The sequence below is a fragment of the Mirounga angustirostris genome, unplaced genomic scaffold, assembly GCF_029215605.1.
Source record: "Mirounga angustirostris isolate CCGP_5_RB_7025 unplaced genomic scaffold, mMirAng1.0.hap1 SCAF_1, whole genome shotgun sequence".
NCBI lineage: Eukaryota > Metazoa > Chordata > Mammalia > Carnivora > Phocidae > Mirounga > Mirounga angustirostris.
In genome coordinates this window covers 2,184,846-2,197,549 of record NW_026991709.1, presented here as the reverse complement: position 1 = coordinate 2,197,549, position 12,704 = coordinate 2,184,846, and the positions used below count along the sequence as shown (strand labels likewise).

Below are 12,704 nucleotides of genomic sequence, written 5' to 3'. Positions count from 1 at the left end.
GGCTGCAGGTCGGGTTTAATAGCCCCTGGACTCGTGGCACGGACTGAGCATCAACGCGCCGCGTTTGCCAAACTGAAACACCGTGGCCCACTCGGCCAGAGGTCGCGGTGGGGATGCCGCCCCGTGTCGTCGGACCGGGGCCCGGGGACCGCCTCGCGACCGCACTCCCCGCCCCTGCCCGCGCCCCCGGCCGGTGACCTCACACGTGGCGCGGGGCGGGGACAGTGGCGCGGGGGCGGGCCCGGCGACAGTGCGCGGCCCCGGCGGGAGCGAGCGTGGCCCGTCTCGGCGCCGCCATGGCCACCGTGGACCTGGAGAAGCTGCGAATGTCCGGGGCCGGCAAGGCCATCGGCGTGCTGACCAGCGGCGGAGATGCGCAAGGTGGGCGGGGGCGCGGGGCCCGTCGCCGCGGCGGAGGGGGGTTTGTGCCTGTCCCTGGGCCCCTCCGGGCGCGCTCGCCCCCTCCCCCCCCCGGCTGCGACCCGGGGGCGCGCGGCCGGCCGACCCCGCGCTGCAGCCTGCGCCCCCCGGGCCGCGCTCCCGGGCCCGCTGCGGGTCCCCCTGCCGGCGCCGGCGCCCGCGCCCCTCCCCGCCGGACGCGCGGGAGCTGCCGGCGGACGTGCCGCCCGCCACGGCGTCCGCGCCCCGCGCCCCGCGCCCCGCCCCCTGGCCGCCCGGGGGTGTGTCTGCGCGGCCGCGGTGGCCCGGGACGCGCGCGAGTGGCGGCGTCACGCTGGCGCCCTCGCCCCTGCGGCCGGCCCGGCCGCTCCCCGCGCCCCTTTCCGGGCCGCACGTGTCAGGACCCCGTTTCCTGGAGGTCACGCCGAGCGGAGGTCGCCCCTCGGGCCCCGGAGCCCTGCTCTTCCTGGTTCAGACACGCTGCCTGGGGCCGTCGTGCTTCCCCGAACCACCGCCTCCCCTTCGGGGCCGCTCAGACTCTGCGCCCCTTCCCTGTCCCCTCCTCCATCCGGGCTGGCCGGGCTGGGAGTGGCAGACGGACCAGAGGAGCCCTTCGGGTCGAGGCCTAGCTGGGGAAGAGCTGGGCGGGAGCGGCGCTGGCTGGGCTTGGGGAATTTTCTTGCGCGCAGACCTGTGCTCACCCCCTCTGTGCGGGGAAGCCAGCTTCCTGGTGGCCTGCTCCCTGGGCGGCCCCGCGGCGGGGGCCTGGCAGAGCGGGTCGGTGTGTGTCCCCGGAGCCTGGTCTCGTCCTGACTGTTGCTGTCCAGTGCCTCGGGCCTCGGGGGGGGCTGGTGTGGCACCTCCCCTGCTCAGCCAGCGCAGCCCCATGCCTGCCCGGAACCCGGGAGTGACCTCAAGTAGACCGGGATGCAAACTGCTGCAGGGTTGGGCCGGGTCTGCCTCCTTGCACGTCAGGGGGTGCAGACACACTCTCTGCTTCCCTCTCCCCCCCGCCCCCGGCTCCCCATTCCCCCTTCAGAAGCAGGGAAGAGGTAGGAGGAAGAGGCCTTCAGGAGCCCAGGAGGGCAGAATCAGCCGCTGTTGGCGTGCTGCCCTGCGCAGGGGCCCTCCTGCAGCTGGTGCTGAGCCCTCTGGGCCTGGCCCTTGTTGCCTGTTGGCTGGGCAGTGGGGGCGGCCTGAAGCACGCAGGGTGAGGGGCACAGCCGTGGAGCGTGGCCTTGGGGAGGCATCGTCCCCGATCAGACCGTGGGAGAGGCCGGGTGTAGGCGAGGAGAGGCACATCCCCAGACTCCCTTGGTTCCTGCTGGCACAGAGCTGCCCCCCCCCCCCCCCCCCCCGCCCCGCACTGCCATCTGCACAAGGAGACAGGAGACCTGAGGGGCTGGAGAAGGTGAAGCGGCACGCATTTAGGGACGGGTGCAAAGCCCTGTGGGTGGCATGCCCCTGCCCTCTCCTGGCGCAGACTAAGCCGAGGATGGGGGATCAGGGCGGGCGGCTGAAGGGCCGGGGAGGAAGGGGCCCTGGGCGCAAGGGAGCTGTCAGCCCGGACGGGTGGGCCAGATGAGAGCAAAGCCTGTGTGAGTTGCTGGTCTCCACGCCGCCAGCCTGGCCCTGGCTCTCACCCAGACGGGCAGCGCCTCTCGGATGCGGCTGGAGTGTGGCTGGCCCTCGCCGCCTTGCCTCATGCCCTTCTCTGCAAGTGTCCTCACTTCCCAAGAGCACGGGCGCTCTCTCTGACGTGGAGACAGGGTAACCTGGGGTCCGATGCTTGGAGCTGCTGCGGAGGGTGACTCCACACCCTTCCCAGTTCGGGGCTCAGGGCCGATGCTGGAAGGAAGATGCAGGGGCCAGCAGGTATTCCAGGGGGAGAACGGAGCCTTTCTGGTGTGTAATTCTTGAGCCCAGTCCGTGGGTGCAGGCCCTGGGCTGGCTCGCCCTCTTGCCTGCTCTGCCCCCACGATCTGGCTCTGAGGATGGGTTCTCAGTTTAGGGGGCCCCGTTGCCTTCCAAATAAAGGCTGAGCTCACAGGGCCCCAATGGCGCCCCGATGACACATACCCTCCGGTGCGGGTGCTGGGCTGACAGCAACCATGGAGGGTGGGGACCTCGGGGTGCACTTTGCTCCTGGATGCAGAATTCTGCATTTGTTGGAATGCATGAAAGCCACCAGCCTCATGGAGTAGAGGCCCAGACCTGGTGGTGGTTGGGCTGTGTCGATGTGACCCAAGCACGGCCCTTTGTAAATGGGGGGGGGGGGGGGCAGAGCATCCTCTGCGGGCTCCAGCCTCTCCTTTCCTTTTTTTTAAAAATTTTATTTATTTGACAGAGAGAGACACAGTGAGAGAGGGAACACAAGCAGGGGGAGTGGGAGAGGGAGCCCGATGCGGGGCTGGATCCCAGGACTCTGGGATCATGACCTGAGCCAAAGGCAGACGCTTAACTGAGCCACCCAGGCGCCCCAAGCCTCCCCCTTCCTGCCTGCCGATTGAGGGAAGGCGGCAGGGGCGGGGGGGGGGGGCAGACTTGGTGCGAAAGTAAGAAGACTAGGAAAGAGTGGGACCTGCCCCCCCCCGCCCGTCCCTGCAGGCGGGACTTAGCTCCCCCCCACCGCCCCCCACTTTGTGTCGTCCCAGCCAGGCCCCCAGCCTACAATTAAAGTTGTTCCTCCGAGCCCAGTGTCACCACATGGCCACCACTTTCTCACACATTTATTTTTCGGGGATCGGATGAGGAAAGGTCACATGAGGAACAGCCGCGTGGACTTCAGACTGCAGTTCGGTTGCTGTGTCCGTGGCCCATTGCAGGGCCGAGGGTCGGAGGCTGAAACTGCTCTCCTGACCCCGCCCGGGGCTTGGGGCTTGGGCTGCTGCCTAGGGTTTATTTTGAGAAAGAAAAGCAGATTAAAGGACAATGAAAAGGCTCTTTTGAGAAGCAGCTTACGGTGAGGTGTGCAGGGAAAGCCAGCCCTCGGGCCGCGTCCCCACGGCAGCTGGCCCAGTCCTGTTCTGAAATTCACGGCGGTCCCATAATATGGTCTGAACGCGGTAGCATGAGCCCGGGGGCCCTCCGCTGTCCGGGGCCCCAGGCAAGCCCACCGGCGGGCTCGGGAGATGATCATGACCCTGTGGCTGGCCTGTGCAGAGGCACACACAGTGGGGGGCAACCAGAGAGACCTCCAGTCGGACGGTGGGCCTGGGTCCCTGGCCACTGCCCTCCTGCTCCACCAGTCCCCACCTGTGCCTTGTGTCCTCACCTCCCCGGCCAGAGGTGGGGCTTGGACCTTGAGCCTGCAGTGGGCCCAGAGTGGCCTCGCCCCAAGATAGGAGAGAGTGGAGAGGCTGGGCTGGCCGGGGCCTGGGGCAGGGTTGGGGTGCAGGGGTGGGGCGGCGGGGGGGAGGTTTGCTGCTATCTCATCTCCCTCCCCACCCCCACACACCGGCTGGCGGGTGTGTGGTGCCCTCTGGGATCCTGTCTGAACTTCATTCTCTGCAACCCCACTTCTCCCCCTTTGGGGTCGTGAGACATTTATGATTTCTTCAGCAATGGGATTCTCTTGCTAAAGTCAAGAGCGTAAGCAGCGAGTGTGGCCAGCTCCGGTCCCGGCTGGCCTCTGTGCTCTGTCCCTGGGTCGTCCGGGTGCCCCTGCCCCTGGAACCCCTGGCATTGGACCTCGGCAGCAGGACCCTCGGCTGCTGAGTGGGGACAAGGAGAAGTCAGGGTCCATCCTGCCACTGCCCTTACCCGCTGGGGCTCTAGCAGGCCCCCTACCCCCCCTCCGGAACCTCAGCTTCTCGTCTGTGGAGCGGGAATAGTGGCTCTCCTGGGAGCCCTGTGCCCTGAGCCTACGCATGGGAGGGGCTGTCTGCTGGGCTCCTCCTCAAGTGCTCTGTGCAGCCCTGGGCCCTGCCTTCCAGGCTGCAGACCTGGGAGACTTGTGTAACAGGGTAGAGGCCCAGAGTCCTCACGCCGGGGTCGCCAGGTGGAGCACACACGCGGTGAGGGACCCCGGAAGCCAGTAGGCCCAGCTGGGGGTGGCCAGAGGGCAGGGGCTTGGGGGGGGGTCTGCCTTCCAGGGAGAGGGCTCCCTAAGCTTGGGACAGAGCACAGGATGTGCATGTGCGCTCGCAGGCCGGGACTGGCAGGAAGGAAGGAGTAGGCGGTGGTCTCTGGGGGGCACCGACACAGGGCACCTCTGCGATCTGGCCCCCAGACCCGGCGTCAGAGGATAGGACCCAGGGTGCGTGGCACTGGGGCCACTGGCCAGGGTACGTGACCTGCCCATCCGGCCGCCTGGAGGCTCGCTCACTGGGCAAGACCCCCCCCCCCCCCCGTCAGCAGCAGCAGGGGGCCGCTCTGCAGGCCGCCCCGGAGGGCTTGGTTCAGCTTCACCTCGCGAGCGCCCACTGTGCCCTGGTCCCCGAGGACACGGAGAGGACCTCAAGCAGACACCTTTCTGTCTGTGGGCTGTAGTCTCAGAAGCAGCCGTGAAGAGGGGGGCTGAGGGTCCTCTGGGCGTGGAGCATTTCCCACACGCTGCCCCTTCTCCTGCCCCGGGAGGGCTCATCTTTCCAGGGTAGCTGCTAGGGCCAAGGGGCTGGGGCTGGGCGGCCTGCTGGAGTCTGGTGGCTTCTGTTGGCATGTGTGGGCTGGAGGGCAAGAGCCAGAGCCCAGCCCAGCTGCACTGCCTGAGGCTGCCGCACCCCCCGTAGATGCTGGCCGGCGGGGCACCGTCCTGTCCTGCCTCACAGCGCCCTCCCTCCAGGACAGGGGGCAGGGGGCTCAGGCCTCGGGGCCAGTGGGCACTGCCCTCGGTGGGATCCCTGAGCTGCGCCCTGCTGTCGTGGCCTGGGAGTCGGCAGCAGAGCAGGAGAGGTGGGTTTGGAAGGTGCTGCCCCCGTGGGTGCCCCCTTTCTATCTTGGGCCAAGCACTCAGCGGCTCGTTCTCACCCCCCGAGGGCGGGGCCTGCCCCTGTGGGGCGGGGGGTGGGGGCTCTGCTGAGCAGCCCGTGTGGGACTGGATGCGGCCGTAAAGGGTCTGGAGCGTTTGCACCCACCTGGTCCCCGGCTCAGGCCGAGTCAGGCCGGGCGCGGGTTCTCCTGGCTTAACCCTAGGGGCACCTTATTTCTGAATGCTCAGAAGCTGAAACAGCCCTGCAGTGGTTCACCCTGTGCCTGACCAGGCCCCCGGGGTTGACCTCGAACTCCTGGCTCGGTACCCCCTGAGATGCAGGGGACGATGGTCCCGGGTCCCGACATGTGTGCGCCTCCACTGATGGGTGTTGCCCCGCCCCCTCGCAGGTATGAACGCGGCTGTCAGAGCTGTGACGCGCATGGGCATTTACGTGGGAGCCAAAGTCTTCCTCATCTACGAGGTAAGGTGCGGGCCAGGGTCCCGGGCCCCCCCACGGCGGCTAGGCGGCCTGTGTGCTGGGCCCAGCATGTGGGGAGGAAGGACAGACCCCTGACCACCACTCATGGTTCAGAGAGCAGGGATGGGGACGTGGAGGCCGGTCAGGATGTGTTGGGTCGGGAGGCGCTGGGCCCCGGCTCTGGGGTGCAGGTGGGGAGCCCATCCTGGGTGCTTGTGGGGCGGGCCACGGCCCTTGAGGTGCAGGGTGGGGGGGAGCTGTGGCCCTCAGAGGCCCAGGACCTCATCCCCACCCACTGTCCTTCCAGCCCCATCCTCCTTGGACCCCAGCCCTGCTGCACCCTTCAGCACGCACAGGGCAAATGGTGTCCAAAGTACCCATAATAACAGTGGGGGTGACAGAGCATTCTTGCTCTATATCTTGTTCTGGCTGAATGCTGCCCCCTTTGCCTTGCCCCCCCCACCCCATCCCTGTTTCAGATTTGAGGCTGATCCTCCAGCCTGCGGGTTCCCACACCCACACATGGGCACCAGCTCACACACCCTTGTGGAATGTTGCCTTGTGGTTTTTTGGCTGTTGTGTTATTTTGTTTTCACTTTTTGCATAGACTGTAGCGAACCCCAGCCAGTTCCGTTTCCCCAGCTCTCCTCCTCTGCCTGTGGGCTGTCCCCGTCCCTTCACCTTGGCCCCAGCTCAGGCCGGTCCACACGCAGCCCTTGGCTGCACGGGGATGTCTGAGTAGGTGAACCAGTGAGCAGGTGGGCAGGCCCTCCCCTCAGACCAGGCTTGCAGAGTCTCAGGAGCTGGGCAAGGGGGCGCACGCCTGGTAATGGTCTAGAACCTTCTGGGTGACAGGGGAAGAGTCTCCAGGGACTGGCTAGTTCCATGCACAGGGAGGGGTGGGTCCCGCCCAGGCTCCCTGAGCTTGTGTACTTGTGACATGTGCGTCCTTACCTCCATGACTGTGACCTGTTTCTTCGGTTAAGCAGGGATGTTAGGGCAAGCTATTGCAACATCGTGAATGAATGCGCTTTTCACAGTCCTGACACCGGAGGGTCGGGAAGCGGGCCTGCTCATACAGAAATGGCCCAGGAGCCAACACTGGACCTCGGGGCTCAGAGGTGACGCAGGGAGCTGCCGTAGGGCTGGAGAGGGAGAAGGGTTAGGGGGAGGGCGGGGTGACACACCGTGGGTCGAGGTATGCAAAGACATTCTAGAAGTTTCCAAGGCTAGGAAAGGAGGGCTGTGTCTGTCAGACTTTGACTCTAGCTGAGCTGACCGGCCACGGTCGGGTCTCCGGGGATGCTGGGTGCACAGTGGGGCAGGGGGGCCAGGCCGGCACTGTGCTTGGGCCCTGCGCCCAGTCCTGGGCTTCTGTGGGTGCAGAGCTGCCTGTTCGTAGCTGCTTGCTCTGGGCGGTGTCAGCTGTGGGTTTTCAGGTCATTTTCTTGCTTTTTCTGGTGCCTGGGTGGGGGGGAGGGGCTGGCTTGTGTCCTAGTGGCAGAAAATTCCTGAGGGAGATGGGGGGGAGGGTCCCGACCAGACCTAAGCAGGAGAAAGCAGCCTGGTGGTCCCTCAGGCCCCCCTGTGGCCCTGGCAGGGTGGGCATCTGCCCCCCCACCCCACCGCCAGGAGCCTTTGCCCGGCCTGCCCCAGGGCCTTGCCGCCCAGGCCCCTGCAGGCCCAGGTGATGGACGACAGGGTGAACTGGCCCAAGGGGAGGAGGCGGGGAGGGCTGCAGGGCGGAGGCGGCCCTGCTCCTCTCAGCGCGGTGGTGCCGCGTCTTTTTGCTGCTCATAAACGCACATGCCCTGTGTCCAGACCACATGAAGAACCCTGACAGTTAAGAAAGGGGTAGGCCACGTGATGGCAGAATGGGCAAGACGCTGGAGCCCGCCTCCTCCCAGGACCCCCGGTGGCTTCTGTCCTAGGAACTTCCAGTTAGAACCACCGGCAGGGACCGACACACCCTCGGAATGGAGACTGGGCCGCGGGGCGGCGGCGTGCAACCGACGTCCGGCCGCGTTGCCCGTTGGCGAGGAGGTGGCCACGAGCACGTGGGGCTCCGTGTGGGTGTGCCGTCAGCCTGGCCACACACCTGGTGACTATGGGGCCCCTGCTCGGACACGTGTGTGTTCTTGGCAGCATGATCTGTGAGCCTCAAGCTGGAGAGTGCCCAGACGTCCATCAGCAGGGGACAGATCACAAGCCCATGGGGCCGCGGGATGACGGTGGCGCAGGAGCGGCCACGCACCCTGGCACTGGTGGTGTGGGTCCCCCAGATGCAAAGGGCAGACCCTGTGGCCGTTGGTACCCAGAGGGGGCAGGACAGCAGCTTCTTCGGCGGGAGGCTCTGGGTCAGCGGGCCGCTGGGCGCTGGGCTGCTGAGGTTTCTGGTCTCAGGGACGTGGCGTGCGGGGCTCGGGAGCTCGTCAGGCCGGCCGCCGGCGAGCCTCTGCCGTGTGTCAGCTAGTCAATAGGCTCTCCAGCCCGGCAGGAGGGCTTCTGGAGGGGCCAGCTGGGCGCCCTGGGCTGCTCCCTCTGATAGCCCGAGACCGCTGGCCAAGCCCAGCTTTATGTCCCAAGGCCCTGGGAGCCTTGGCGGTCAGGACCCTGCCAGCCACATGGGGTTTGGGCGCCACGTCCCAGCGCCCTGTCCCAGTCGACGTGCCGTGGGCGCCTGGCTCACGCGGGCCCCCCTCTGGTTTCAGGGTTACGAGGGCCTCGTGGAAGGAGGTGAGAACATCAAGCAGGCCAGCTGGCTCAGCGTCTCCAACATCATCCAGCTGGTAAGGCCTCAGTGGGGCGACCCCTTGGTGCCCGTGAGCATGCGCATGCACGCACACATACGTGGGCGCACGCAAACACACAAGTACACAGGAACGCCGTCCCACAGCGGGCGGGCTCCGGGCTGACTGGCCATCGGCTGCTCTGGGGTCATGGGGACACGATGGCTCCAGGATGGCTCTGCTGCGAGATGACGCTCAGTCTTCAGCGAAGGGTGGGCAGGGAGGACAAGACCCTTTGGGAAAGGTGTGCCACGGCCTCCGAGTGGCCTCTCCCACCCTCTACCTGGTCTTCCCCTCGGTCATCGTGCTGAGCTTCCCAGTGAACGAGGCAGCAGGCAAGCTGGTGTCTCTCCCCAACTTATAGGGGGCAGGGCCATTCAAGTGGCCGATCATCATTGGAAGGCACAGGTGGGTCAGCGGGAGCAGTGGGGGGCCAGGGCTGGACCCTGGTGCCCAGGCACGGCCAACCCTGCGGGCACTGCCCACCCCTCCTGCCCAGGGCAGGCATTCCTGATGGACTCCACTCCCCCAGCCACCTGTGGATAGGCCCACTTTGCCGTCCCTGCTCTGGTCTGTCCACTGGGACGTGGATGAGCCTCCTCCTTGGGCTTCACTAGACAGCCCCCCCCCCCCCCGGCGTTGTGTCCTGGAATGGGGCTATGGCCTGGTCCCTCAGGCCTCAAACCCTGATCTGGCCATCTGCTCTGCTCTAACCCTGTGTCTGAGGATGGCCGTGGCCTCTCTGTTCTGGGTGAGCAGCCCTGGGAAGGGGCTTTAGGCTGAGTACTAAGCTGGGCTGTGAAGCAGCATCGAAGGTAGGCAGGTGGAAGGGGCCGGAAAGAGCTGGTGTTTGGGGAGGAGTGGGGGCCCAGGGCATGCAGGCAGGAGGGGACAGAGGGGCAGAGGGGGCAGGAGGGGCTCTTGGGAGGAAAGCTGAGCATCTTCAGGAGGGCTGCCGGGAGGCTCCCTGCCATCCCCCCTCCCCGGCCCCAGAGTTCACTGTGGGGGGCAGACGAGGGGGGATTTGGCCTCTGCCTCCAGGCTGGTGCTGCTATACCAGCCCCCGTCAGTCTGGGGCCCGGGGCCCGGCCTGGCGGGTCTCACGAGCAGCGTGGCGGGACACGGGGCAGTCTGCTCTCCAGGTCTGGCCAGAGCACAGCGGGCCTGCAGGCGTGTGCCGTGGCTGCGTCCTGGGGGAGCCCCGGACCCAAGCTGGCCGGGGCCGCGCTGCTGAAGGCGTGTTCCTCTTGCGGCGGCTCAGGGAGCTCCCTGCGCTGGTGGCCTGGTGGCCTGGTGGCCGGCCTGTGCGCGCGTGCGCACGTGTTACGGGTTTCAGAGCCTCCTCCCTCCACCACCTTGTTTGAACTTCTGAGCCTGGCATGGGGGCATTCTTCTCCTCACTGTAAGTGCGAGGAGGACCCTGGAGCTGGGGCACCTGCCCAGGCTTCCAGAGAAGCCCCTGGACTCCTCCCTCCCTCCCTCTCTCCGTCGGTTCTGCGAGGCCCACCAGCCCCTTGCTGCGCAGCGCCGGGGTCCCCCTGGTGCGCCCGCGTACCCCAAGGCTGCCGTCTCATCCATGCAGGGCGGCACCATCATCGGCAGCGCCCGCTGCAAGGCCTTCACCACTCGGGAGGGACGCCTGGCGGCGGCCTACAACCTCGTGCAACGCGGCATCACCAACCTGTGTGTCATCGGCGGGGACGGCAGCCTCACGGGCGCCAACATCTTCCGAAGCGAGTGGGGCGGCCTGTTGGAGGAGCTGGTGGGGGCAGGTGGGTCGGGGGCCCGGCACGCAGCGGCCGGGGCGGCAGGAACGGGCAGGACGAGGTCACGGGCACGTGAGGACGCGGGGTGCATCTGCCTGCTGGCTGGGAGGAGAGGGCCTGGCCCGGCCCAAGGTCAGGGCATCCCTGGCCGTCTCCCAGAGCGCCAGGTGGCTTCGGCCAGTCGTGAGACGTCAGTGTTTGGGGGCGCAGTGTCAGGGCCCCCCGGTAGCATCCGCCCTCCTGGTGGTGGGCAGCAGTCCCGGGGGCCATCCTGTGCTGTGTGGACACGTCCTGTCTGTTAGTGATTCCCAGACGTGGGTTACACACCTTGTCACAGTTTGAGGTTGGAAAGCGGCGTCTGGGAGTTGCGTTCAGTCCTTGTGGGGCCCCGGAGAAGGGAAGGAGGGGTGCACTCTCCCAGGCTGCCCGGGAGGTCTCTCGGGCTCAGCCTCTGCTTCAGCCGCCCCACCCCTGCTGCAGGACCCCGGCACTGGGCGGGGGGCTCTGAGCCTGGGACCTGCTGAGGCCCCACGGCCTGGGGGCTGGGGCGGGGCCTCAGGGCTGGCTCCTCGCCCAGGCAAGATCTCGGAGAGCACGGCGCGGACGTACTCGCACCTGAGCATCGTGGGCCTGGTGGGTTCCATCGACAATGACTTCTGCGGCACCGACATGACCATCGGCACCGACTCGGCCCTGCACCGCATCATGGAGGTCATCGACGCCATCACCACCACCGCCCAGAGGTGAGCGGGCCCCCCCGCCCCCCCACGACCGGGCAAGCCTGGGATCCTGCCTTCCAGCCCGGGGCTGAGGCTGCCGCTCTGCAGGGTCAGCAGGGGCCCCAGCTTTGTACGCGGTCTTTGTTAGGCTGCCCGCCAGCCCCGGGGCAGGGGTGCACCCCTCGGGGTGCTCAGACTCCTGGCCAGGGATGGCCAGGCCCAGCGAGTGGCCCTCCGCCGTGGGAGCAGCTCCGTGGAAACCGGCCCAAAGGCTGGGGGTGAACCCAAGGCAGAGGTGGCCTTTCGTGCAGACACCCGGCTGCCCTGGCAGTGGGGTGGGCTGTCTGTGCTTGGGCAGCTCCTGAGTCTGCTGGGTCGCCGGGGCACTTCCGGGGCAGGGCTGGGGCCGTGGGCGGCGTGGCCGTGGGCAGCGTGGCCCCGCTCCCGAGCCCCGAGGCTATTTCTGCTGGGCTGGGCCGGGCTGTGCAGACAGCTCACCGGGGTGCGGACTGACAGATTCTACCGTTCCCTGTCCACAGCCACCAGAGGACCTTCGTGCTGGAGGTGATGGGACGGCACTGCGGGTATGGGGGGCTGCCCTGGTCAGTGGGGGGAGGGGCTGTTGGGAGCTGGAGTGGGGGGTTGGCACCTCCACGGTGCCTGGAATGGGGCAGGTGCTGACTTGACGCCGTAGGAATGAGAGTTCGGGGCATGGCGAGTCCCGGTTTTGGGGCTGGATGTGGCTCAGAGCCGTACCTCCCCCGTGACCCGGGGTTCGGACCGTGGCGCCGGGCTGCACCCCGCTGCCCACTGTAGCACCTAACCCTGTTCTTCCAGGTACCTGGCCCTGGTGTCCGCCCTGGCCTCGGGGGCCGACTGGCTGTTCATCCCTGAGGCACCCCCCGAGGATGGCTGGGAGAACTTCATGTGTGAGAGGCTGGGTGAGGTGAGTGGGGACGGTCTTCTCCCGGAGGTTGCCGCTGCGAGCCGCCCAGACGGCACAGAGACAGGTGTCCCCCAGGGTGCGTCCTTGGGCGGAGGAGGACGGCGCTCAGGACAGGGCCCTGGGCTCAGCTCCTCGTGGTCAGTGCTGACTTGGGGAGGGGGCAGGAGCGGGTCACGGTCATGCTGGCTTCCTGGGGGCCGTGGCCACTGAGCCTGAGCCAAGCTTGAAGATGGTGGATGGGACATGGGGCAGTGACCCCAGCAGATGAGGCACCAAGTGGGCCGTGGAGGCGGGAGGGGATGGAGAGGCAGCTGGGGGCTGAGGCCTTGTCCGGGGGACGAGCGGAGTGTTTGGGACGCAGCTCTGGCCCCTCAGGATGGAGTCGGGGTGCTGATGCGGAACGGGCAGACGCTCTGCCCTGGGGACCCCCAAGATGCCCCAGCCAGCACAGGTTGGCCCTTCGGCCAGGGCAGGGCTCAGCGGTGCACAGGAGGGCCCTGAGGTAGGGAGGGGGGCCTTCAGATCAAGGGGCTGTGGTCTGGATTTGAGGCGGGGGGGCCCCTGAGATTGAGCCCCGAAGTTCATACTCAGGCTCAGCCTGCGTCCCCAGCGTGAGCACCGAGGCCGCCCGGGGGCTTGCCCCTTTCTTCAGTTTTGAAGCCCTGGGAGGTCAGCATGCAGGCCCTCTGTCCTCT

At 67.3% G+C, this 12,704-nt stretch overlaps 1 protein-coding gene across 1 annotated transcript in view; it reads left to right on the top strand.

Moving 5' to 3' along the window:
* Window positions 1-209: 209 nt before the first annotated feature.
* PFKL (phosphofructokinase, liver type) overlaps window positions 210-12,704 on the top strand; it is a 24,868-nt gene continuing 12,373 nt past the window's right edge. The window contains exons 1-7 of the mRNA XM_045902367.2: window positions 210-381; window positions 5,719-5,792; window positions 8,501-8,578; window positions 10,161-10,350; window positions 10,922-11,087; window positions 11,603-11,647; window positions 11,901-12,009. Coding sequence (XP_045758323.1) covers window positions 297-381; window positions 5,719-5,792; window positions 8,501-8,578; window positions 10,161-10,350; window positions 10,922-11,087; window positions 11,603-11,647; window positions 11,901-12,009 — 747 coding nt within the window. The 5' untranslated portion in view covers window positions 210-296. The remainder of the gene's footprint in view (window positions 382-5,718; window positions 5,793-8,500; window positions 8,579-10,160; window positions 10,351-10,921; window positions 11,088-11,602; window positions 11,648-11,900; window positions 12,010-12,704) is intronic.